The sequence below is a fragment of the Hibiscus syriacus genome, unplaced genomic scaffold, assembly GCF_006381635.1.
Source record: "Hibiscus syriacus cultivar Baekdansim isolate YM2019G1 unplaced genomic scaffold, ASM638163v2 tig00111156_pilon, whole genome shotgun sequence".
NCBI classification, from domain to species: Eukaryota; Viridiplantae; Streptophyta; class Magnoliopsida; order Malvales; family Malvaceae; genus Hibiscus; species Hibiscus syriacus.
Window position 1 is genome coordinate 471,146 of NW_024063003.1, and position 25,219 is coordinate 496,364.

At 33.1% G+C, this 25,219-nt stretch overlaps 2 protein-coding genes and 1 pseudogene across 2 annotated transcripts; 2 read left to right on the forward strand and 1 right to left on the reverse strand.

Moving 5' to 3' along the window:
- Positions 1–16,087: 16,087 nt before the first annotated feature.
- Positions 16,088–16,929, reverse strand: LOC120154974. The gene is made up of 2 exons (XM_039166573.1): positions 16,794–16,929; positions 16,088–16,694 (listed from the first exon to the last, which is right to left on the reverse strand). The coding sequence occupies exons 1-2, from the start codon at positions 16,845–16,847 to the stop codon at positions 16,371–16,373; spliced, it is 378 nt and encodes a 125-aa protein (XP_039022504.1). The 5' UTR covers positions 16,848–16,929; the 3' UTR covers positions 16,088–16,370.
- A 3,756-nt stretch (positions 16,930–20,685) lies between these two features.
- Positions 20,686–22,638, forward strand: LOC120154981 (annotated as a pseudogene).
- A 1,374-nt stretch (positions 22,639–24,012) lies between these two features.
- On the forward strand, positions 24,013–24,618 carry LOC120154961 (17.3 kDa class II heat shock protein-like). Its single transcript, XM_039166565.1, has one exon. It carries the CDS (start codon positions 24,102–24,104, stop codon positions 24,573–24,575), a length of 474 nt encoding a protein of 157 aa, XP_039022496.1. The 5' UTR covers positions 24,013–24,101; the 3' UTR covers positions 24,576–24,618.
- Positions 24,619–25,219: the final 601 nt, after the last annotated feature.

A 25,219-nucleotide genomic window follows, 5' to 3' on the forward strand; every position in this document is an offset into this window, starting at 1 on the left:
TGCTTGTTGTTTCTTGTTATTGATCAATGGCTTCTAAGCTTGCTTAAATACACCTTGAATCACTTCTGAACGTTGGGGATGATTAGTGAAGATAATATAGCCATTTTAGTGTGAAATCAATTAATAAAACAGCTTGGAGCGTGGGGGAATCGGTACCCCTCATGGAGAATCGGTTCCCTAAGTGTAAAATTCAAATATTTCGACCGTTGAACAGTGGGGGGGAATCGATACCCCTGGGGGGAATCGGTTCCCTCCGAGAATACTGGAATTTCTCGGAGCCAAATAACTCAGGGGGGAATCGATACCCCCTTGGGTGGGAATCGGTTCTCTCTGGACAAACTGTAATTTTTGGCTTTGAAACGGTTCGAAATACTTTGTAAAATTGTTTTGAAATTATTTTAAGATTAAAAATTAATTTTACACTTTAGTAAGGATTTAAAATGAACTTTGAAATACTTTGAGTAATATTTTGATATTCGATTTAATATATCGAATATGCTTAGAAAAATCATTTTCAAAATTAAAATTCTTTTAATTTAATTTGTTATATCGAAACATCAAAATGTTTTCAATAATCTCCCCCTTTTTGATATAACAAAACATTTTAAGATTTTCTAATTTCAAAATGAATTTTATTTTGAAAAATACTACTCCCCCTTACTTTAACACTACTCCTCTTCAAAAACGCTTTTAACATTTCTCCCCCTTTTTGTTAAATCAAAAAGACTCGTAAAAGATTTTAAACAAGGTTTTGAAATCATTTAGCCAATTGATTATATATAGGTTAAGCTGCTAAGATCACAATCAAGAGAAACGTTAGTCATTAGTTTCATAATCAATATTCATAAACAATGTGACATGGCAAAATTGGTCATATATCTAACATGATGTAAATGATGCAATAATGAATAAATTTAACCACCCAAATATATAAGTTCAAACATCCATAATCCATCAATTAAATTCAAATATCCAACAAAAGGAAAACAATCCAAAAACATTCAAAATGTTTTAACAATAATGCAAATATCCAAGTTCAATCCAAACAAACAAAGTAAAGATCAAAGTTCAAGCATCCGTAGGAGGATCGAGAGGTGGGAAATGAGCTCGCATAGCTGCCATTTCATGAGTGAGTTCATTAATACGAGGGTTGGCTGCTTCATTGTTTGCACGCATCTCCCGGAGAATTTCCAATTGTTGAGCTCCCATTATGGATAAATGAGACTCTATAGAAGTAAAGCGTGAATCTATGGTAGCATATCGCAAATCGAATGTCTCCATAAAAGATTAAAAATATGGAGGCATTTGATTTGTTTATTGTGCTTGCTCCTCGGGCTGCTCAGGCTCATCTTCGGCTTCATCGATATCTCGCATTAATTGTTCAAGCTCGGGATCGTCGTCAGCTTCTGGTGGAGCTTGTGAAGAACTAGCTCCCGGAGTATTTTCAGAAGATCGAACCCATTCACCGGTTTCCTTATCCTTTATCCATCCCGCTCTCGTTAAGGAAAGAAGATTAATTTGTTTCATTAGAGGAAAGATAACATCTAGACCAACTCTAAGCCTGGCTTTAGAAAATAGATTACTCAGAATGCAACTGTAAACTAGAGATGAACAAAGTTTCTTGTTAGGAACAAGATTTACGGTTTCAACAATTTCAGCAAAAATAATCTGAGGCAGGTTTATTTTAATATTGTTTTGGAAACAATGTAACCACCAAAGATCCAAGGCTCTAAGAGTTGAGTAACGACCTCCGGATGGTCGAAACCACCAAAAAATCATTAGATGAAGAAAATGATCATGAAGATTTAAGACACTTGCACTATTCCTCCTTTTATAACGAGAACCTAAAATCTATTTTTCATTTGATATACCATCATTATCTAATCCTAATGCATTGGCTATGTAAGCCGAGTCAATGTGGAAGAATTGTCCTAGGAGATAGGAACGAACTCCTATGGTTTTGGTTTGAGCTCAGTTTTTAATGCAAACTGCATTAGAATAGAAGATGCGAACAAGTTGATGGTAAACTATAGGTTCAAGGTCACAAATTTTATCAAATTTCCACTCTTGTAAAAGAGGAAGATATTTAAAATTGATATCTACCATAGCTTGAAGAGAAGGGATACGTTCTTCTCTAATTTTGTAAGAGTCAAAATATTGATAATACCAAAAACGATGATTTCTAGGACCAGGATGATTGAAGAACGAGTTTTGGATAGTCATATTAGGATCAATAGGATTAGGATTATGAATTGGAATTTCAGGAATAGGAGGAGGATTTGGAGGTGGATTTGGTTGACGGTTTGAGCGACTCGATGATGACCTAGTACGTTTAGGATTGGACATGGTTTAGGAAATCGGAATAGAATGTATAACATGCAATTTATAAAACACATGTATGCAATTCAATTAATCCCAAAACTCAATTGAGTTCTCAATATTTCAAGGTTCTCTTAAACTAATCCTAATGGGCAAAGTTTTTGAAAATGAGGTTTTGAAAATCAATATAAGTATAGTTTTCATAACAACAACATAATTCAATTAAAACACAATAATTTGAAAAACATTTTTTTTTGTTTTTTTTATTTAAAAAATTTCAAAATTTTGGAAAATTCTTGTGTTTTTGATGAAATTATTTGTAATATCTAGTTTCTAATCACTAAACAATCAATGCCGATCACTATTTCTATTTATAACTAATTAAAACTAGTCCTATGTTCAAAATTAATGAAATAGAGAGTTTAGAAAAATTTACCTTGAAAGATGAGATTGAGTGGATTTTGATGTTGTTTACACGATTTTAATGATGCTAGCAGGTTTAGAAGATGATATTTGAAGAGAATTCCGATTAAAAATGTTGTTTTGAGGCAAAGTGGAGATTTGAGAGATGGAGAGAGTGATAGGCGGCAAAGGAAGAAAAAAGAGAGGGTTTTAGCCAAAAACAAGGGTTCTTCCAGATAAAACATGAACCCCAGGGGGGGTATCGATTCCCCTAGGGGGAATCAGTTCCCCTTCAAAGGGGGAATCGGTTCCCTCATGGGGGTATCGATTCCCTCTGTACCAAAATGCTAAAATCCGATTTTAAACACACAAAATGCTAAATTAATTTTTTTAGTGGTATTGCCAATTCATATATTGAAAATTAATCATGTTCAAACAATCAAATTAATCTTTAAACTATATTTGAACATAAAGTTAATTTTCATCAAAAATCATAAACTCCCCCTAACTAATAGCAATAATGCAATAAAAAATTACTATTTTAAGCATTTTTCATTTAGTCTTAAAAGTGCTAAAATTATTTTAAACACTAAGTGAAGATAGGTTGGTCAAACCTAATTCTCTCCTAAGTGTCCAAAATCTTTCCTTGTCTAAAGGTTTTGTAAAGATATCCGCTAATTGGTGCAAAGTATCAACAAATTCTAGAACTACATCTTTCTTAGTGACATGGTCTCTAATGAAGTGATGTCTTATTTCAATGTGTTTAGTTCTAGAGTGTTAGATGGGATTTTTAGTGAGACAAATAGTACTAGTATTGTCACACTTGATAGGAATGGTACCTACTTCAATTCCATAATCAAAAAGTTGTTGTTTCATCCATAAAACTTGTGCACAACAACTACTAGCTGAAATGTATTCGGCTTCAGTGGTAGATAGTGCAACACAATTTTGTTTCTTTGAAAACCAAGAAATCAGCATATTTCCAAGGAATTAGCAAGTACCGGAGGTGCTTTTCCTATCTAATTTGCATCCTCCATAATCCGCATCAGAAAAGGCATGCAAGCTAAAGCTAGAGTCTCTAGGATACCAAAGTCCTAAACTAGGAGTGTCCTTAAGGTATCTAAAGATTCTCTTAACAGCTAGTAAATGTGATTCCTTAGGACATGATTGAAATCTAGCACATAAGCAAACACTAAACATAATGTCTGGTCTACTTGCAGTTAGATAGAGCAAAGAACCAATCATTGACCTATATAATTTAACATCCACACATTTACCTCCTTCATCCATGTCAAGCTTTGTAGAAGAGCTCATTGGAGTGTCATGGGGTTTCCCATTTTCCAGTCCAAACTTCTTGAGCATATCTTTGACGTACTTAGCTTGATTGATAAAGATGCCATCTTTTCTTTGCTTGATTTGGAGTCCCAAGAAAAATGAGAGCTCCCCCGTCATGCTCATTTCGAATTCGCTTTGCATTAGCTTAGAAAATTCTTGGCAAAGAACATCATTAGTAGAACCAAATATTATATCATCAACATAAATTTGAACTACTAATAAATATTTACCTTTATGCTTTAAAAACAATGTAGTGTCAACCTTCCCTTTTGAAAAAACTTTTTCAATTAAAAAATTTGACAATCTTTCATACCAAGCTCTAGGAGCTTGTTTTAAACCATAAAGAGCTTTTGTCAATTTAAGAACATGATCCGAAAATTTTGAATCTTCAAAACCTTGAGGTTGTTCCACATACACTTCTTCCTTTATAAAACCATTTAAAAATGCACTTTTAACATCCATTTGATATAATTTAAATTCATGAAAACATGCAAATGCTAATAACATTCTAATTGCTTCTATCCTAGCTACGGGAGCATATGTTTCATCATAGTCTATGCCTTCTTCTTGAGTATACCCTTGAGCAACAAGTCTAGCCTTGTTTCTCACTATATTACCACTCTCATCAAGCTTATTCCTAAATACCCATCTAGTACCTACAATAGATTTATTATTAGGCCTTTTAACTAATGTTCATACTTTACTTCTCTCAAATTGATTTAATTCTTCTTGCATAGCCATAATCCAATGTTCATCATTTAATGCTTCTTTAATATTCTTAGGATCTATGCATGAAATAAATGCAACATAATTACAAACATTTCTAAGAGAAGATCGAGTTGTTACCCCTTTGGATGGATCATCTATAATCTCACCATCCTTGACATAGTTGTACTCTCTTGGATAAGATACTTCCCTTTCTTCAATGGTTGGATTCTCAAGAGGATCATGAGTTACCTCATCTTTTATTTCTTCCTTTGATGATGGTTCTCCAACGTCATGTCTAACTTCATTTGTATTTAAAATACCTACATCATCATTCACACAAGAGTCCTTCCTCGGAAGGGGATTATCATCGAAAACAACATGTATAGACTCTTCTACAACCAAAGTTCTTTTATTAAATACTCGATAAGCTTTAGAATTTAAGGAATAACCCAGAAAATTCCTTCATCGCTTTTAGCATCAAATTTGCTAAGGTTTTCTTTACCGTTGTTCAAAACAAAACATTTACATCCAAAAGGATGAAAATAGCTAATGTTAGGCTTTTTATTTTTGAAAATTTCATATGGAGTTTTCTTTAAAATTGGCCTAATCATTACTCGATTTACAACATAACAAGCGGTATTTGTGGCTTCCGCCCAAAAAATATTTTGGTAAATTATTTTCACAAAGCATGGTTCTAGCAATTTCTTCTAAAGTTCAATTTTTCCTCTCAACAACTCCATTTTTTTTAGGGGTTCTAGGTGCTGAAAAAATTATGGCTAATACCATTAGAATTACAAAACTCAATAAATCCAAGATTTTCAAATTCAGTGCCATGATCACTCCTAACACTAGTTATAGAGTAACCTTTTTCATTTTGGATTATTTTTGAAAATGTGATGAAATGTTCTAATGCTTCATCTTTAGTACTTAAAAATAGAACCCAAGTATATCTAGAATAGTCATCTACCAAGACAAATGCATATTGTTTTCCACCCAAGCTAGTAGTCCTAGTTGGCCCAAAAAGATCTATATGGATCAATTGTAATACTCTACTAGTTGATACGTCATTAATGGATTTAAAAGAAACTCACTTTTGTTTTCCTTTAGCAAAAGCATCACAGATTTTATCATTATCAAATTTTAGTTTAGGCAGCCCTCGAACCAATTCTCCTTGAACTAACCGTTGCAAAACACTCATGCTAGCATGTCCTAGTCTCCTATGCCATAACCAACTATCATGCTCATCCTTAGCAACTAGGCACAAATTAGTCATATTAATAGAATTTAAATGCACCATGTATATGTTTCCTATTCTATGACCAACAAGCATAACCCGATTAGATGCAATGTCAATGACTTTACAACCATTAATATCAAACATGACATTGAATCCCTTATCACAAAATTGACTAATACTCGATAGATTATGCTTTAATCCATTCACATATAAAACATTCTTAATTTGTATGGAAGAGGTATTACCAATAGTACCAATACCTTCAATGTGACCTTTTGAATCATCACCAAAAGTCACTTCTCCTCCATTTTTTGCGTTAAGCTTAATAAATCGGCTTTTGTCTCCGGTCATGTGTCGTGAGCATCCACTATCAAGGTACAATGAATTTGGATTTGTTTCCCGTTCCTTGTAGCAATGCTCCTTTTCCTACAAACATAGATTAATTTCTAATTTTTGGTACCCAAATTCTTTTGGGTCTATATTCATTAGTTTCCAAAATCCTAGTCCCCTTAGGTATCCATTTGTGTAGGATATCTTTATCTTTAGTAGTAATGAGCTCTTTAGGAACCCATATACTTCTAACGATTTTCCATTAGAGGTTCTTTGGGGACCTCTATGATTGTAGTTTTTAAAACTTTTTCTAACAAAGTTGGATTTTGAATTTTCTCCATTTTCAAAACGTTTTGTTCCAACTTTATCAAAAGAAGCTTTAAGATCATCAATTTTCTTTTGATGATCATCATTGACCTTTGAAAGTAAATTTTGCAAATCCAAAATTTTCTTTTCAAACTCTTCTAGTTTGATTTGCAAATCTTTGATTTTACTTTTAAGATCGTTGTTGGTTTTGGATATGAGTTTATTTTCATTTTTTAATTTTGAAACATCATTTTTATATTTTAAAAACAATTTCTCATAATCTGAAGCCAACCCATTATATTCCTCTAATAGCTCATCATAAGATAAATCATCAAAATCAGATGAGTTAGAGGTTACCTTAGAATCTTCCCCGAATGCCATCAAGCACAAGTTTGCTACTTCTTGTTCCTCTTCATCGGAACCTTCTTCATCGCTCCATGTAGCCACATGAGCCTTGTGCTTATTCTTTGATTGACCATTTCTCTTCAATTGTGGGCAATCATATTTAACATGCCCCGGCTTTTTGCATTCATAGCAAATGATCGAGTCCTTCTCTTTTGGTTCATTTTTAGGCCTTCATTTCGTTTGAATTTTCACCCTCGGTAAGGTCTCATCATTTTTCTGAACCGTTTGGCAAACAATGCAATTTCCTCATCATCGTCATCTTCATCCGAATCACTCTCATCTTTTATGGATTTGAGAGCAACTCTAATGTTTTTCTTCTTCTCCTTCTCCTTTGGTGTCTCGTCAATCTTATCGAGGTCCACCTCATCTTCAAGCATCATTTCATGAGTGAGGAGGGAACCGATTAGTTCTTCAAGAGTTAAGGACGTTAGGTCCTTAGACTCGATAATTGTCGTCTTCTTTGATTGCCATGATTTTGGAAGGGAGTAAACTAACTTCCTCACAAGCTTTTCATTTGAAATGATCTCTCCATATGATTTGAGACCATTGACAATCGTTGAGAATCTATCCGTCATAGATTTGATATCTTCATTTGGTTTCATCCTGAAATTTTCATAGCTATGCGTTAGAATACTAATTTTAGATTTCTTTACCTCATCGGTACCTTCATGAGTGACTTGAAGTTTGTCCCATATTTCTTTGGCGGTTGTACAAGATGAAACTCTTCCGTATTCATTTGGTCCAAGAGCACAAAATATGATATGGATGGCTTTAGAGTTGAGCTAGAACATTTTTGTCTCTCATTCACTCCACAATCTTGGATGAGTGAGAGGCTTGATGTATCATTTTTCTACGACATTTTATTCTCCCATATCACTTGCTTGAATGAAGTACATCATCTTATTTTTTCGATAGGCATAGTTAGCCCCATTGAAGAAATGAGGCTTGTTAACGGGCATCAAATCGAGACCGGAGTCGAAGTTTGATGTAGAGGCCATTGATGACTTTGATTATCGATGTAACTCTTCCCAAATCGACTCAAGAGGCGATTAAACCTTCAAATGAGTTAGGCTCTGATACCAATTGTTGAGTTAATCGATCGATGGAATCGGCCAAAGGGGGGTGAATTGGCAATAAAAATTTTGGTGGAAGCTTTTGCAGAAAATTAAAAGTAATTGAACAGCGATTTAGAGTGGTTCGACTTTCTCAACCAAAGTCTACGTCCACTACCTTAGCTATCCACACTAAGGATTTTCCACAAATTCATTAATTTGTCTTTCTTTTGAGGACAAAGAGTAACCTTACAAACCCTCAAGAATTATAGCCCAAATTCTTGTGAACACTCTCTCCCAAAGATAACAATACAAACTTGCAAACTTACAAGGAAATCCTCACAAGGTAGATTGTTTGCACAATTCTAGAACAAAGAAAAGAACACTAAAAAATGAATACAATTGAGTACAAGAAGTGTTCTTGAAAGCAAAATAAATATTGAATGAAAAATAAGCTTCAAATGCACAAACTTGAGGTTTGATGATTTCTCTTTGATACTCTCTTGATTCTAGTTGCTTGTTATTTCTTTTTATTGATCAATGGCTTATAAGCTTGCTTAAATACACCTTGAATCACTTCTGAACGTTGGGGATGATTAGTGAAGATAATATAGCCGTTTTAGTGTGAAATCAATTAATAAAACAGCTTGGAGCGTGGGGGAATCGGTACCCCTCATGGGGAATCAGTTCCCTAAGTGTAAAATTCAAATATTTTGATCGTTGAATAGTGGGGGGGAATCGGTTCCCTCCAAGAATACTGGAATTTCTCGGAGCCAAATAACTCAGGGGGGAATCGGTACCCCCTTGGGGGGGATCGGTACCCCCTTGGGAGGGAATCGGTTCCCTCTAGACAAACTGTAATTTTGATATTATTTTAAGATTAAAACTTAATTTTACACTTTAGTAAGGATTTAAAATGAACTTTGAAATACTTTGAGTAATATTTTGATATTCGATTTAATATATCGAATATGCTTAGAAAAATCATTTTTAAAATTAAAATTCTTTTAATTTAATTTGTTATATCGAAACATCAAAATGTTTTCAATAAGTATAACCAGTGAAACATAAAACCATAATTCATAAACCAGTAGTTTCTGTGATTTCATAAATCAGAAACAATTTATATTTTCAATAAAACCATAATCATAAATCACTTATCATGTTGTCATGGTTCACAAACCAGTAAATCAATACTTGTACTAAACTCATTTCAAAACATATAAAACCATCATGTAATTCATTTGGAACACACTATAGTATCCACATATATTTTTCAGAGGCATTTATCGTTATCAATAAGGACAACATGAAACTCGAGCAATTTGATCAGATTCCAGGAACAAGGTTCTATTGAGGAGAATCGATTACTAACCGATCTAGCCAGACATTTAAGGTTGATACTTTAGAATCCCACTATATTTTCGGGTGCATCAGGAAAGTGTTCCAGAATGCCCAGAGTGATTTGAGCTAATAAAGGAGAAATGAAGCTTCAAGACATTTACAATCTATGTTAATCGATCGGTTTATCGAACAATTCGAAGTGAACAATCTCTTAGAACTAATGCATGTCGACCCGTCAATTTACTGCCTTTTCAGAGTATTTACTCTTTAATACCAACAATTCTTGTCCATAAATCATCTTCGTAATCATCGCTAAATATATTTTCCAATAGTCTTTATTTCATTTCCATATTTCAACGATATCAGGAAATACAAACGTACTTGATTCATGTTTTATGACCCATAAGGATAATTCATCATGTAAGTTCAACAGTGTTCCCAAACTCATCCAATCACCTATTTAATCCTCAGTCATTGAGGTTACTCATTTCGTTTATCAGTCAAGTCTATCCCGGTTACTTCAGAGCTTTCCAGATAATCCAGACGTTTCTGAATTTCAGATACATATAATACTTCCATTTAATTTAATTTGGTCTTCGTGGTTGATTTGTCTAACAAATATCTATTTCTTATTATCGAATGCGACCTAGAGTTGAGTTGAGCTGAGTACTTTCAAAATTATCATCGAACCACACTTGAGAAGACGAGCACGCATTCAAGTAACATCTATACATTTCAGGTACTGACATATACACTAGCATTGATTGCTCAGCTTAATATGTGATCCATAACTTTTAAGAAAAGTACCACATCCACGTTTATTTGGATTCCTTAATTAATCCAACACTTATACTAATTTTAGGTCATAAGAGTATTTTGGTCATTCTGGTGCTCAGTTTCATTCCATTCTTTTCAGAGCTCGAGGATATCCAATCATTCCTGAGCTTGGTAATATTCTTGACTCTTTTTTATTATAGGGGTATTCTGGTCATTTTATAGATCTAGTGTATTTCAATCATTTCCTTTCATTCTATCTTATTATTTAACTCCAACTTATCATTTAACTCCAACTTATCATTTATTCCAGACCTTTCAAATAATTCTGACAAAAGAGCACCCTCGATAATTTATTCTTAACTCGGAGATTTTCAGGTCAATTGTCTTCTCAGAAGTTACCAACAAGTTATCAGAAATTTTTTGTACAAAGACAGGATCTTAATAATTAAATCCGTAATTCATTGAGTTAAGTACAAATCCTCAAAGTACTTTCTTATTCAGGGTCAACTCGAGCTATTTTTACCTTTCAAGTGTATTTTTGTAATTTCTTAACCAGATGATTTCGGTATTAACTCTTAACGAGCATACTTATAATTTAGAGATCCTATGGTTTGTTGTTTCCTCGAACATTCTCTGATCTTGAAATGATTCCTTAACAGACTTCTAGTATCTTGCATAAACCCTCTTAGGATTAAAAACCGGTTATCCATAATTACAAGTAAAACTAACATTTCTTATGCACATCAATATATTTATCAAATCAATATGTCTTTTCAGATTTATTAATCCACTTCTAGGGATAATTCTTGTCATTTTCCAATATAAGGGTAATTTCGTAATTTTACCTAATCGAAATATTCTCATAATTTCTCATCCAAGTACCTTTAACATGCAACCTTTGATGATATAAAATATAAGTTACAAATCCATGGCTGATTTCTTTATCACTAATCACAAACTTGTAATTTAATTCTAACAATTCCTCAATCTCTTATATTAGTCATTCGATCCGTATTCAGTTACAGAATTTCTACCACATTTATATCGAGTGTATAAATTATTCAACTCCATAAAAGTGACCAACATTATCTTATTCATGAATTTACCAATATCAACATATTCCATAAAGCATAAAGAGGTAGTAAAATATTACCTCGATTTTCATGACATACTGATCGACCATAAAAATTCCATTCGAACGCCCTCGATCTTGAAATCATCTTCCAATATTTCCTCAGATGCATATCAACAGAAATTACATCACAAACTGAGTTTAATTTCGAAAACGGATCGAATCGGGTGATAAATCAGTCAAAAACAACTTACCGAGTTCGAATTTGGCAAAACGGACTTCGGATTCAGGACGTCGAAAGCATAAAATATGACTTTTCAAAAATTTGGAATTTTCGGTCAAAATCAAAGTCAACGGGATTGATTAGCAATTTCGAGGTCTTCGAGTCCGAATTTCGAAAAATGAATTGCGGAATCGGATTTGGAAAGTCGAAAAACGTCAGGATATATATATTCGGTTAAAGTCAAAGGTCGTTTAATGCCCGGTCAAAGTCGGTCAAAGTTGTAGTCAACGGTTAACAGTCAACAGTCGACTATTTTACACAAATATCACCCTAACATAAATTAATTACAAAATTAGCCACATTCTACAAATATTTACCAAACTAACATCCGAATTTTACACAAATAGCACCCAAACAGAAATTAATTACAAAACTATCACCCAGACGATGCCCACCCTTGGCGACTACACGAAGAAAGAAGACGAAGTTTTCCTTTGTGTTTCTCTGGCGTGGTGGTATCCGTTTATTATGGAAGGCAACATATATTTCTCATTTCCTCTACTGTGTGCTAAAATTAAAATGTAAAAATTGCTTAAGTTATTTACATAAATCGTTCCCTGTTTACAATTTCTTATATGTGTTCACATCAGTTTCAACTGGAATATAAGTTGCAAAACTACGCTTGTAACCTCAAACATTTTTATAGATATTTTGTTTAACATCCTATATTATTTAACGAAAATTTCTATCAACCCATTTTTTAGCTTCGGGGTTTTTAAAAGTAATAACTCCATATTTGGTATAAATTTATTGATTTTAGGATTTTTTTACATTAATTAATACCTTGCGTCTTGTGGAACGCGAGTTACGTCTGAACCGTTGGATTTTATTTGATTTAAAATATTGCGCCTTTCCAATGTGTGTCTAGCATCCTGGAAAAAGCGAGATCCATCAAATCTCGCTTTTGGAAAAAATTAAAAGTACGGTGAGTAAAATAAGAGAAAGAATAATGTTCAGTGATTAAACGTGTAATTTACCCTTTAAATAATTGTACATACTGATATGAATGACTAGTTGATTACTCCAATAACGATAGAATTAGATATTTAATTGTATATAGAATTAAAAGTTAAAAGGCCAGGTTGACGACGGACAACAATGTAGAGTTTCTAGATACTAGCATTTAGAATTCTCCAATGTAGTGTCATCTGACGTAATAATCAAACACTCCACGAGTATACTTTTGACACGTCTGTCATAGTAAACACAAGGCAAACTATATGTTTACACTTTTCTTCTGAGAAAAAGCGCTTATGATTTGTCACGCAAAAAGATTGTCATGACACATGATTATCAAAGACTATTGTATTTTATTATTTGCTTTAGCTGTATAAATAAATTTGAAAAACGGTTCATATAAACACATGTTAAATTCTTACTCTTGGTTATGCATTTAGAAGAACTATAATTTTTTATTAAAAAATTATAAAATCTGAAATAAAAATAAAACAACTTATGCTCTTACAAATTAGAGGTGAGAAAATCTCGACTCAACTCGAATTTTTTTCAATTTTAAGTTATTCGAGTAAGCTCGAATTATTAATTCGATTTTCGAGTTCGAGTCGAGTTGAAATTTTAAAATTTCAAGTAACTTGAAAAATCAAAAATTTGGATCAATGTATTGACATATTTGTGATTTAGTCCTTAATTTCCTATTCCCTAAATTCCTCCTCTATTTTAAATATATTTTTTTACTAAATCTAAACCACATACTCCTAAATCATCATATAATAGATATGCAATTTCAATTACACTTTTCAATTTAGTCTCTCGATTTTGCATCATTTCAGTATTTCTTTAATTTATCTTTCATCTTAAGTACTTTTTTTATCAAATTTAAACCATATGCTCCCCTACCACTATAGAACGCCTATTTAACTTAAATTCTTTTTTAACTAAAAATGTACTCTCTCTCTTTTAATTTAGTCCTTTAACTTTATTTTTTTACTCAATTTAGTGTTTTGACTACAACTGTTTACAAATTCTTTCTTCACATCAATTCTTTGACTCCTTTGTATTCCTATCAATCTTTTATCCTCAAAAACCTTATTTAAAATATAATATTATTAATATATTTTATAATTTTAGATTGTATGTGATATATTAAATAACATTATGTTGTGGAAAGAATGTAATATATATATATATATATATATATATATATATATATATATCTTATATTTTTAGAGAAAGTTGAAAAATTGAAACAAGTTCGTATTATAATACCATAAATAATTATAATTAAATTTATATAGAAACTCGAACAACTTGACTCGGAAAAATTTCAAGTTAATTTTGAGTAATAAAATATGACTCATCAACTCAAATAACTCAAAATTTATTAACTCGATTCGATCGAATGCTTACTCGTAGTACAAACGACTCTTCAATTTTGTAATATTGCACCTTATATGTGTATCATTTTGGATTCAGGTTCTCAGTGGAATACTCGGCAAACTCAAGAGGGTGGAGAGAATAAGTAGGAGAAAAAGAAAAGAGGTTCTCAATTTAAAATCATCAGTTATATCATTTACTATTTTTTTGACACGATCAAAAGTAAAACGAAAGTATCGTGAAAAGGTTGTACTTAGTTCTTGTGCAAGCGAGCTCATCATCTTAATTTTTTATAACAATATCTCACATATTTCAAAAAAAAAATTAATGATAAATAATTCTCTCTTATCTTTACTTTAGAATATTATAAATTATTGTATCCAATTAACTAGTGGATTTGCTATCTTCTGGATCAGACATCCAATTAATATCATTGTATCCTTTTAATGCAACGGGAAACCCACAAATCAGAATATCATAAATCATTATTATTTTTAGATATATCATTAACTTTACTACATCAACACAATACTTATGATCAAGGTTATGTGTATGCTCGCTCAATCGACAAACAATTTATGTTGTCTTAGGTCTTGTAAAATTCATCAAGTGCATCAAACTCTTAATAATTTGTGCATACTTGGATTAAACAACATGATCACATTATTTTATCTTACATGGGTGTTAAAATCATAAAGAGCACTCTAGGGATCGTAAAAATATCCAAACTTGACGGGTTCTGACCTAACCCTAAAGGGTGGATTTTTATTATTGTTGGAAATTTCGGGGTTTAGAGCGGGACATGTTTTATAATAGGTAAGTTCGAGGTGGGCCGGGGTCGGGTTTAAGGTGAAAAATCACCGATCCGACCCAACCCGGTATATATATATATATATAAGATTTTAAATATTTTTTATTTTTATAATGTTAAAATATATTATTTAATTATTATAAAATATATTATTTTAATAATTTAAAAATAATAAATGGTTATAAATATATTATTATAAAATATATTAATTTAATTGTTTTAAAATATTAATATATTCGGGTCTGGTCGGGTCGAGATCGGGTTTTAATTTAAAAATCGTGATTGGTTTGAGTGTGGGATAGGGGTATAAGCGATAGATTTTCGGGTCGAGGTCGGACCCACCTATCCCTCAAGCACTCACATATTTAGTGTCAAAATATTCATTTTTTTCTAAAAAAAAATTATTAACATAATGTCTTGAACTATATTTCCGTATGATTTTAACTCTAATGTAACATTTACTTCCCTCGTGTCTTTCATATCAAATTTGAATTAATACTCCCAAATCTGTTTATTTTACATAACAATTGTTGAAGACAAACATTTTGACACATGTATACAAATAATCACACATATCTCATTAATCAATTTCATATATCAATTTAAATAGTCATTAACACTTGATCGAATTTACCATTTTTACTATTTGAAAGCTTACTTCAAGGTATATAATAATTCATAATATTTTACACATTTTATTTTTCATAACCTAATTCAACCCACCTTCCGGGTTGTTTCATACAATTTATTTTTTCTATGTTAAAATTTTAATAAAATAGATTTTATAGATAAATATTTGTATTCGGAATCCAAAGCAATAAAAATTTTCTATGAATTTTTTTATTACTAGAAGAAAAATAACAAATTTTCTCAATCAACTCCTGGTTATAAGATCTTCCAAAGTAATTACATTCATAATCAAGTTTCTCAATCAACTTGAATAACAAGTGTATTAGAAGAGCCAACATGTATTACATCATTTCTTTTAATATATGATTTAACGACCCAAATTTTGAGTCCATTAGAGTTTCAACTTGAGTTCTAAATTGATCAATTAATGTTAGTAATTTGATTGATTATGTAAGATTTGGGCCCATTTATTTGGAAATCAAGCCCAATTAATTTTTTTCATGGATCAATCTTGGAATATTAATCTTTATTTCATGGATCATTTCTACCATATCATCAACGTACCTACCAAATTAAAAGTTTCACATCAATTTTTTTCCATGTCATTTACATATAAAGATTATCATTTTCTCATTAACACATATCAAACTAAACTTAAATTTAGGTACTATTTCATTACAAAGGACTCATCGGCACCTTATATTTCATTACAAAGGTAAGAACGAGATGCAAAAATTTTAAAATAAAATATTTAATAATATGGCACCTTATATTTCAATTTTTTTATTTATATTAATCTTTAAACTTATATTTTGACCCATTTTCAGTCCTCTTAATAATATGGCACTCATGACACAATGTCATCAATGTTATATTATCAAGAGGACAAAAAAATAGATAAGAAAAAAATATAAGTTAAAAGATTTAAATGTAAAAAAAAAAAACAAATTTAGAAGCTAATAGTTAAAACCTTGGCCCACCACCTAGATTACCCAACGATCACAAGTCACAGCTACCAACGGCGATCATCGGCGGCGCCGTCGATGTCCCAGGAAAGGTTGAGGTGGGTTGATACAGAAAATTTCCTGTAGATTGAGATCCTGACCGTTAGTTCTTCGGAAAGCGTCCCTCATCAAGGGGTCATTTTCCACCTCAACGAGACGATCGTGGACCAACAGATTAGCAAGGGAATTGAGTGCAAACTGTCGCCTCAACTCCTCCCTAATATTTCGATTTCGCTCCTCCATCACCACCGCAGCAGCTTCCCATGCTTCTAATGATTCCAACACACGCCTATTACGCCGTCGCCTCCCGGCCATTCTAACTCTCAGATCTCTAAGCAAACGTCCCTGTTTCCAAAAATCAAAACCGATAAGTAAAAAACTCATTAAGTGGTCTCAGATTAAAGGAAATATTAAAAAAAACTAGAGGAAGAGAGGGAAGCTTACCAGTATGATTCGGGATCGATGTTGCAAAAATTGGCGAAAGAGAAACCCAACCATTCCGAGAAGGAAGAAAAGGATTTTGCCTACTTCGGTTCGTTTGAAGAGAATTGTAGTGATTCACCTCGCTTATGAGTTTCTGTTTTTGGTGTTTGGTCCTTTTAAAACAAAAAGTCTTCTCCTTCACTATGTTTAAATGATTGTTTTCGTCATTATACTTTTCAAAGTTACAAACTAACCGATAAATTCATCAAACAATAATCATTAAAAAAGGATCATTAAACTTATCAAATATTTAAATTTTTTATAATTTCGTAATGATTACTTTGTAACATTTTGATATTTAAAGACTATTTTGTAATTTTTAAAATTTAATAGCAAAAATACATTTAGTCATAGTTTAGTGACCCAAAATGTAATTTACACTAAAAACTTCCAATCAATTACTAGTAGCCTCAACCTCAAGTAGACCTATTATTTGGTTTATATAAATGAAGAAATTATCAATTTTAGAGCTAGACAACTTAGCCCCTAAAATGTGAAGTCCTAATTGTGTCCCTCACCTTGGTCCAATATATTCTTATTGCCAACCCTATAAATTGCTTCAAGAATTAACGTTTACTTACTGAAAATCCTTTTCGCAACTTACTAATTTTATCGTGCAATTAGGGACAGGCATATAATTTTATGTTTACGGGTGAATTTTTAAAATTTTAGAAGAATAAAAAAAATTTAATAATATATATATGAATCTAAAATATATTATAATTTTAAATTTTCAGAAGATACGGCTACTAAAATTTATCACAGGTTGTAATAGATGTTGGATATTACGTTTCATAAAAAAATTATATAGGACTACTAAAATTGAAATAATAACATAGACAATTTGCAAGGACGTCTAAAAGATTTCGTACTGCTATCCCTTTCTTTTATAATATGAAAAGCTTTGCTCTTATCCCTTATTTATTTTTGGAACAGTGTCGCAAATGACACATATACTTTGAATAAATGTTATATATGATATTTATTCTTTAAAAAATTTTATTTTAGTCCTTAGATCATCCATTCATGGATTATTATGCCACATGCAGTTAACATCAGTAAAAATATATTTGCAAACCAATTGAATTTAAACAAATGAAACCTTAATTACATAAATTTAACCTTCAACTTCTCCAAAATTTTAATTTTGTTATTTGTTCAATCAGATACTAATATGTGTTATCATTTAATTGGTACACTTTTCTTAAATAGTAACCATTTGTTTTTGTTGAAAAATACGTTGATTTTTTCAGAAGAATATAAAGAATCTATATCATTTGTGAAAAGCTATTGACTTTGATTTAAATACAATCACTAGTTATTGAACTTGTTAGAACAAAATGAAAAAGGTCGCACAAGATCAGAGCCCAAAAGTCCAAATTAGTTTCTTCCTTTTGAATCAGTGCTTCCACCATGGGTGGAGGTTCCAGGAGTAGTTGAACGTCGAAGCTTTGTTTGGCGTGAGCTTGGCTAAGGCATCAGTTACCTAGTTGCCTTTCCTGGGAACATGTTGGAATCGGGTGATCCAGTATCTTCTTGTTAAGTCTTATATATGTAACAAAATATTTAGAGTGCCATTGTGTGCAGTACTGTTTAGTAGCTTGATAGCATCCAGGTTGTCTGTTTCCACTTCTAGTTGATTAATTCCTCTATTCCAGGTGATGGGCATTTCTGTGTAAACCCTCATAGTTCAACTTCAAGTACCGAACAAACTCCGATGAATTTATGAAAACCCGCTATTCATTTACCGGTGTGGTCTCTGATGATACCTCCACAGGTGTTTCCATTACTTGGGTTGCGGCTCGCGTCTGTATTAGCTTTAAAGCAGCCTACCAGTGGTTTCGTCCATAGCACGTTTGTTTGCTGGTTGTTGGCTTTTCTTTGTCTCGTTGCTTGGTCGTGGGCAGTTTGATTAGCGTTAATTGCTCTAGAACATGTTTCCTAGAGTCTCATGCTCCTCTCTAGGACGCTGCCGTTGTCCTTCACGGGAGAGTTAAACGCTATCGCATTCCTTATAAGCCAAATATTCCAAAGGATTGAGTCGAATAGTAGATTCCATTCTTTGTTTGCGATTCCCAGCTTGCTTGGTTCGGATAGGTTTAGTTGGATCCAGTCCTTGATTTACATTGTTAAGAAGCCATCGATCTTCTCTGCCATGATTAGAGTTGACCAGATTCCAATAACTGAGGGTCATCGTCTAAAGACGTGATCCACGTCTTCAGGTGATGCTGCGCATATTGGACATCTATCGTCCAAGGAAATGTGTCTACGCATTCGTTCAGCGTTCGCTATGATCCTATTTGAGCACAATAGCCATATAAGATTTTCACCCTTTGTATCCCTCGAGGTTTGTGGATAGTTTTCCATAGCTTCTCGTTTTGGTAAACAGTCGGTCCACATCGAATCTCGTATGTCGTTTTGACTTAGAATTTCAAGTCGTCACGCCCTTTTCAGCCAACTGAGTCTTTCGTTAGCGACGGGCTAGAACCTTTGATGGCTGCTACTTGATTAATGATACGAGTAGGTAAGAACCGTTGGTTTTTGCCCATTGCCCATTGTTCAAACCTCCTATCAAGTGAAATAATTACTTGATCAATGATGCAATTAAAATAATTAATTCTAAAAGACTTTTCAACACATTGTGGACTCTCGTCATTTAAATTCTCATCAAACTATATTTTTCTTTTGATTTGATGCTTTTGAGGGAAAATGGATCAATTTCATGTCAATTGCAAGTTCTTTAACAACTTCAAGAGCATTAGAAAGATCATTCTCTCTATACTCCTTAAAAAATAAAATTAATTTTTTCACATTTTCAATGGCAGCATAAATAAAGCATATCTCTCAATTGTAATTTTTTACTAACCAAATTGACAACATATAACAAATCATCCAGAGTTATACTTTCTTTTATGAAGCATAATTATATAATTAGAAATCGTAGGTAAAAAATAAAAAATGAAATAAAAAATAATTAAGCATACAAACACAATCACCACACATATATCCTAAACGGCTAGGCTAGTAGTTGTAACATGCAAAACATAAGTTTTCAAGAATAATTGAATAATTAATAGGCAAGAGTATGAGCAACACAACCTGATTTTTGAGTCGAATAATTTCGGAAATTGAATTTTCTTCCCAATCCTTGAGACCTTGTTTTCCGAAAATTAAAAAATCCAAAAGCTTAAAAAATTCAATGTTCTTTTTCTTCTTGAATTTGAATGAATTGAATCGTGGGTATGGTATGAAAAAGAATACTTAAAGAATATTTAATAAATTGAAGAAAAAAATTAAAGAATTTTAAATAAATTGAAGAATGGATTGATATTTGAGAAGAAGAGGTAATTTTTTTTAATAAAGTGAAGAATGTGATTTGAAAAATAGGGATATATATAATTGTATTTGATTTGAAATTTAATAAAAAAAGAAAAGGAGTTTAATAATGGGAAATTGAAAATATTATTTTTCCGTTATGTTTATGTAAAATTGATGGGATTTGGGAAATAGAAATATATATGAAATAAATAATTTAGCTGTTAAAATTAAAAGTGGCCCTCATGACTAATTAAATATTGTGAATTAATATTATATATATTACCATTTACTTTTACAATGAAAGTTTAAAGTGAGCCCCATAACTAATTAAATGTTATAAATTTATATTTTATATATTATATATATATATATTACGGTTTAGTTTTGAGTGAAAATTTAAAAGTGGGTCCTATTATATATTATTTTCGTATTTGAGAAACTAAAAACTATTCTTTTTTCTAATAGGAAACTAAAAGCTGAATCTAAAGGGGGCCTCTGAGCAATTGCTCAGGCTCCCCAAAAGCCTGCTCTGATAATGAGTTCTACAGTAACATTGGTTCTGAAAGAAGTCGAGTCGTCCACGGGGACTGAGATTGTGTTACCCTCGGAATCTACTGCATTGGTTTCTGCACTGTCGAGGTTGAAAGAAAATTGCATGGAAAGTGGTTGCACGCAGTTCAGAGATGGCCACCTGTATGCAAACCGCGTTTTTTATTTTGTTTTTGGACCATGGTATTAAATTGCGGCCACAACACAGTGTAACGGTCGTATCGTAATGGTTTTGAAGGTCACCGCGACGTAATATTAACGTAACGCAACCTCCCGCGACAGCCGTAACACATTAAAAAATCACGCCCGCAAGAGTTGTAACACGTTACGTAACTTCCGCAGCATCCGCAACCGCGACACCGCAACCGCTACGGATGCCGCAACCGCTATTTTATACTATGTTTTGGACTTAATTCTTTTAGGGGTTTTCATTTTTCATTGTTGCTGTAGTACTTTGGAATGATGTATTTCAGTGCTGTTGCATACAGATGCTGCCTATAGCTCGTGAATTCTTGCAATGGGTTCTACGTGCTAACCTTGTGTTCTTCTACTTTGAAGGTATGTAGAACTTACTCATCTAGAGTTGTTAATGATTTTTTGAAGTGGAACTTTACTCATCTTAATATTGTTAATTTCCCTTACAAAACTTGGCAGGTCTCTATTATCATATATCCAAACGTGCGTCTGGCATTCGCTACGTGTTCATAGGGAAGCCATCAAATCAAAGACCCAGGTACATGGTTCGCTACTTGCTTCTACAAATCTTGTTTGCTTTGATGCGCCATCTCTTATTAAATGTGTGGAACTCATCATCATGTGGGAAATTTGGAGTGTACTGACCGTAACATTTTGGCTGCCTCTAACTGCAGGTACCAAATCCTGGGGATTTTCCTCTTACTTCAGATATGCATCGTTGCAGCTGAAGGTCTGCGACACAGCAACTTATCTTCAATTACAAGCTCAATTCATCAGACCTCATTGGGGTTCCGCCAAAACCCATCAGGTTAATCCGCGACAAGTTTCCTTATATTGCTTACGTAAACTAGCACCTTTCGAAATGAAAACCTTATTTATGCCCAATTACCAATTGTCAAATGTAACCTAACCTTTCTTGCCTATAAATTGAATCTTTTTGATTGTTGCTAGAATGAATATCAACTTAATTGTACAAAACGTCCATCCCAAATTCCCAATCATCTGAAATGAAGGATCTAGGTTGTCTTAGTGAACCTCTCCAGATAGCTGATAGTAAACATACTCTGTTCGCTGGGAAATATGTTTCAAGTAATTTCTTTTTCTTCATTTCATACAGTTGTGCCACGAGAGATTGGCATGTATTGTTTGACACATTGTTGTTTGAGCCTGTAGGACAAGGTTTGCCTGTTTTAAACGAAGAAGGCAACTTGATATCAATGGAGGCTGACCGAGGTACATGGGTCGGTGAATCAACTTCAGAGGTAAGTTTTCAAGTATATCTTAGTATTCTGTTTATGTATTTTGTTTTCATCGTCTTCCACTACTATTTTCTTATTTCAATATTCGTCATCGGAAAGTGCTAGGTAACAGACCTTAAGTACTACGTGTTTGTGTTACTAGTCAATGGCAGATACAATTGATCAAATGTTTCAAACCATTATGGAGCATTAGTCTCATCATAAAAGGACTGTATCATTGATAAACACATTCTCATCACCTTTCTGCTTATATAACTAAGCTACTGCTTGTGCAAATTCAGCCAACAGCTGTTGTTAGCAAATGCACCTTGTGGCTAAGTAATCGACAACCGACAGCTACACCGTGCAGTCACGTATTCTGCTGGTATCTTTCCTTTTTTCCCCTTTTGCGGAACTAATCCTAGACATGGCTTCTATTTTTTGGGGGGGAAACTGCAAAAATTCATTAATATATCATGACCTGTCTGTAGGAACTGCATCATTGAATGGTGCAACGAAAAGCTCGAATGCCCGCTATGCCGTACACCCATAACTCGTTCAAGTCTAGTTTGTTTATATCATTCGGATTTCTAGCTTTTGATTACGACTGCTGCTGATGTGAACACCCAGGAAGTGAGCATATTCATAAAACTCACGTATCCTCCTGCATTTTGCTGGTGAAAATGTATACAAAAGAAAAGGGATTAGTGTGTGCGATTGGGGATATCTGCATAGGTACATCATACGTGCCATTTCCCTTGGCAAAGTTGTGATGTACTGTCATGTTGTTTCCATTTTTTATTTTTTAAATACTCTGTTCGAATATTCGTGCCCGATATATATATTCGGATATGGATACGACGACTTAACCTTTCAAGGATACATACTCATGGTGACACTGAGGAAATGTTCATATTTTCATTTACTACCTATAAATATTAGGTTATCGAGTTAAACTATGAAATAAATAAAAATAAAAATAAAGATATGAACATTCATATCTAAATATTGGGATATGAGCATTCATATCTAAATATTTTCATTTACTGCCTACACATACTCATGGTGACACTGAGGAAATGTTCTTCGAAGCATCAAGATTGTCGGTATAGTGAACTGTAAAATAAAGATAATTGAATATAAGTTGTTAGTACTATTAGATCTGTTGAATGTTAGTACAATGAATTATATGTTTATCTCACCAAATTAGCTTTCCTTAGTCGATCAATGACTAGCAATAAATCTAAATACGTACGCCTGCTCGCGAATGCATTTAACTACAGTGAGAACACATATTTCAATTCTCGAAGAAATCATTATGATTTTTATCGACAATAACTAATTAAATTGATTTGTCATAACATGTCTCGAATGATTTGACCGCTTGCATTAAAAAAAAACCAACGACTTGGCTCGCCCTTAACAATGCTGTCACGGTTGGATCTGTAGAATGAGAAAGGATTTAAGGAACAGAGAGAATGAGAAACGACTAGAAGGCTTCCAGCTTGCTTCTAAATACCCAGGGTGGTCTAAACTGCCATGGCCAATTTGCTAAAGAGGATGATGTTATTCGTGAATCGGAGGGAAGAACAACTCTTTCCTCTCTTTTACTTTGATATTTTTTATCTGGGTGTCCTTTCACACAATCAACTTGAATGGTCGTACATTCATGAACGCATCCACCAAAATTTTTGCAACGACATATAACTTCAAAACTAAAGTAACGACATATAATTTGCCATGGTCGTACATTCTTGACCTTCCAACACATTCTGGGAACTCTCAAGACTCTTCCAGAATGTAGGAAAATCTTCTCGAAAGCTCTCGACATTTCCACTAGGAAAACTCCCATGGCTTCCATTTAAATACAGGAACCCCGTCCTCTTAAATTTCTGCGGAAATCGAATCTTGGTAAGCAAAAAGCATAAATCCATCATCATCATCATCGTCGTCCAAAAGGAAGAGGAAAATGGATTTCAGAATAATAGGTTACGACTACCCACTCCTCTACACCCTCAACCACATGATGGATCTCCACGAAGACGACACCAACAAGAACCCAAACGCCGCATCTCGTGTTTACATCCGAGATGCCAAGGCCATGGCGGCGACTCCGGCAGATATCAGGGAAGACCCCAAGTCTTACGTCTTCGTCGTCGACATGCCGGGGCTGAAATCGGGGGATATCAAAGTACAGGTGGAGGCCGACAACGTGCTGTTGATCAGCGGCGAAAGGAAGCGAGAGAAAGAGAAGGAAGGGGCCAAGTACGTGAGAATGGAGAGGAGGGTCGGCAAATTTATGAGGAAGTTCGTGTTGCCGGATAATGCTAACACCGATGCCATCTCGGCAGTATGTCAAGATGGGGTTTTGACGGTCACCGTTGAGAAATTGCCGCCGCCGGAGCCTAAGAAACCCAAGACCATTGAGGTCAGGATATGTTGACAGGGTGAGGTTTCTTCTTGGTTTAAATAATCGCCCTTGATGCTTGGGTTAAGAGTTTGTGATCAGAATAAACATATTCTATCAAATGTGTTATGTGTTCTCCTAGTGTATCATCTTATTTTTACCGGTTGATTATTAGTTGTAGATTTAATTAACTTATTCTAAATATATTTTATACAATTAAAATATACAAACAAATGGAGAATAATGAATACATGATAATGATACGTTGATGTTTTGGAGACGCGTGATTATTTGTTTGTAGAGTGCTCTAAGCAAATATGACAGGGTGTTCCTCTACTCACAATTGTTGGATGATTTTGATTGATTGGTTGTATAAGTTTGGGAAGGAAAAGTCTTTACGAGTTACTATTAAGTAAGTAAATGAATAGAATATTCGTAAATTATTTTTATAATGTTATTTTATTAAATTAAATAAAAGAGTATGAATATTATTATTAAATGAGCGAACATAAAATAGATGTGTACGGTTCGTATATATTCGTCATAAATTCATTTAGAAGTTCAGTTAGAAGCATGTTTAATTTTTATATTTTGAATATTAGTGAATGTACATATTAATTTGAATATATGATGAAATTTAAAGTTTAAAATATGAATTCTAAGAAGTTTAAGCATTAATT

Coding starts and splice junctions, on each gene's coding strand:
- LOC120154974 (XM_039166573.1), bottom strand. CDS start 16,847: ATGGTTGGGTTTCTCTTTCGCCAATTTTTGCAACATCGATCCCGAATC. Junction 16,695..16,793: donor ATCGATCCCGAATCATACTG/GTAAGCTTCCCT, acceptor TTTTGGAAACAG/GGACGTTTGCTTAGAGATCT.
- LOC120154961 (XM_039166565.1), top strand. CDS start 24,102: ATGGATTTCAGAATAATAGGTTACGACTACCCACTCCTCTACACCCTC.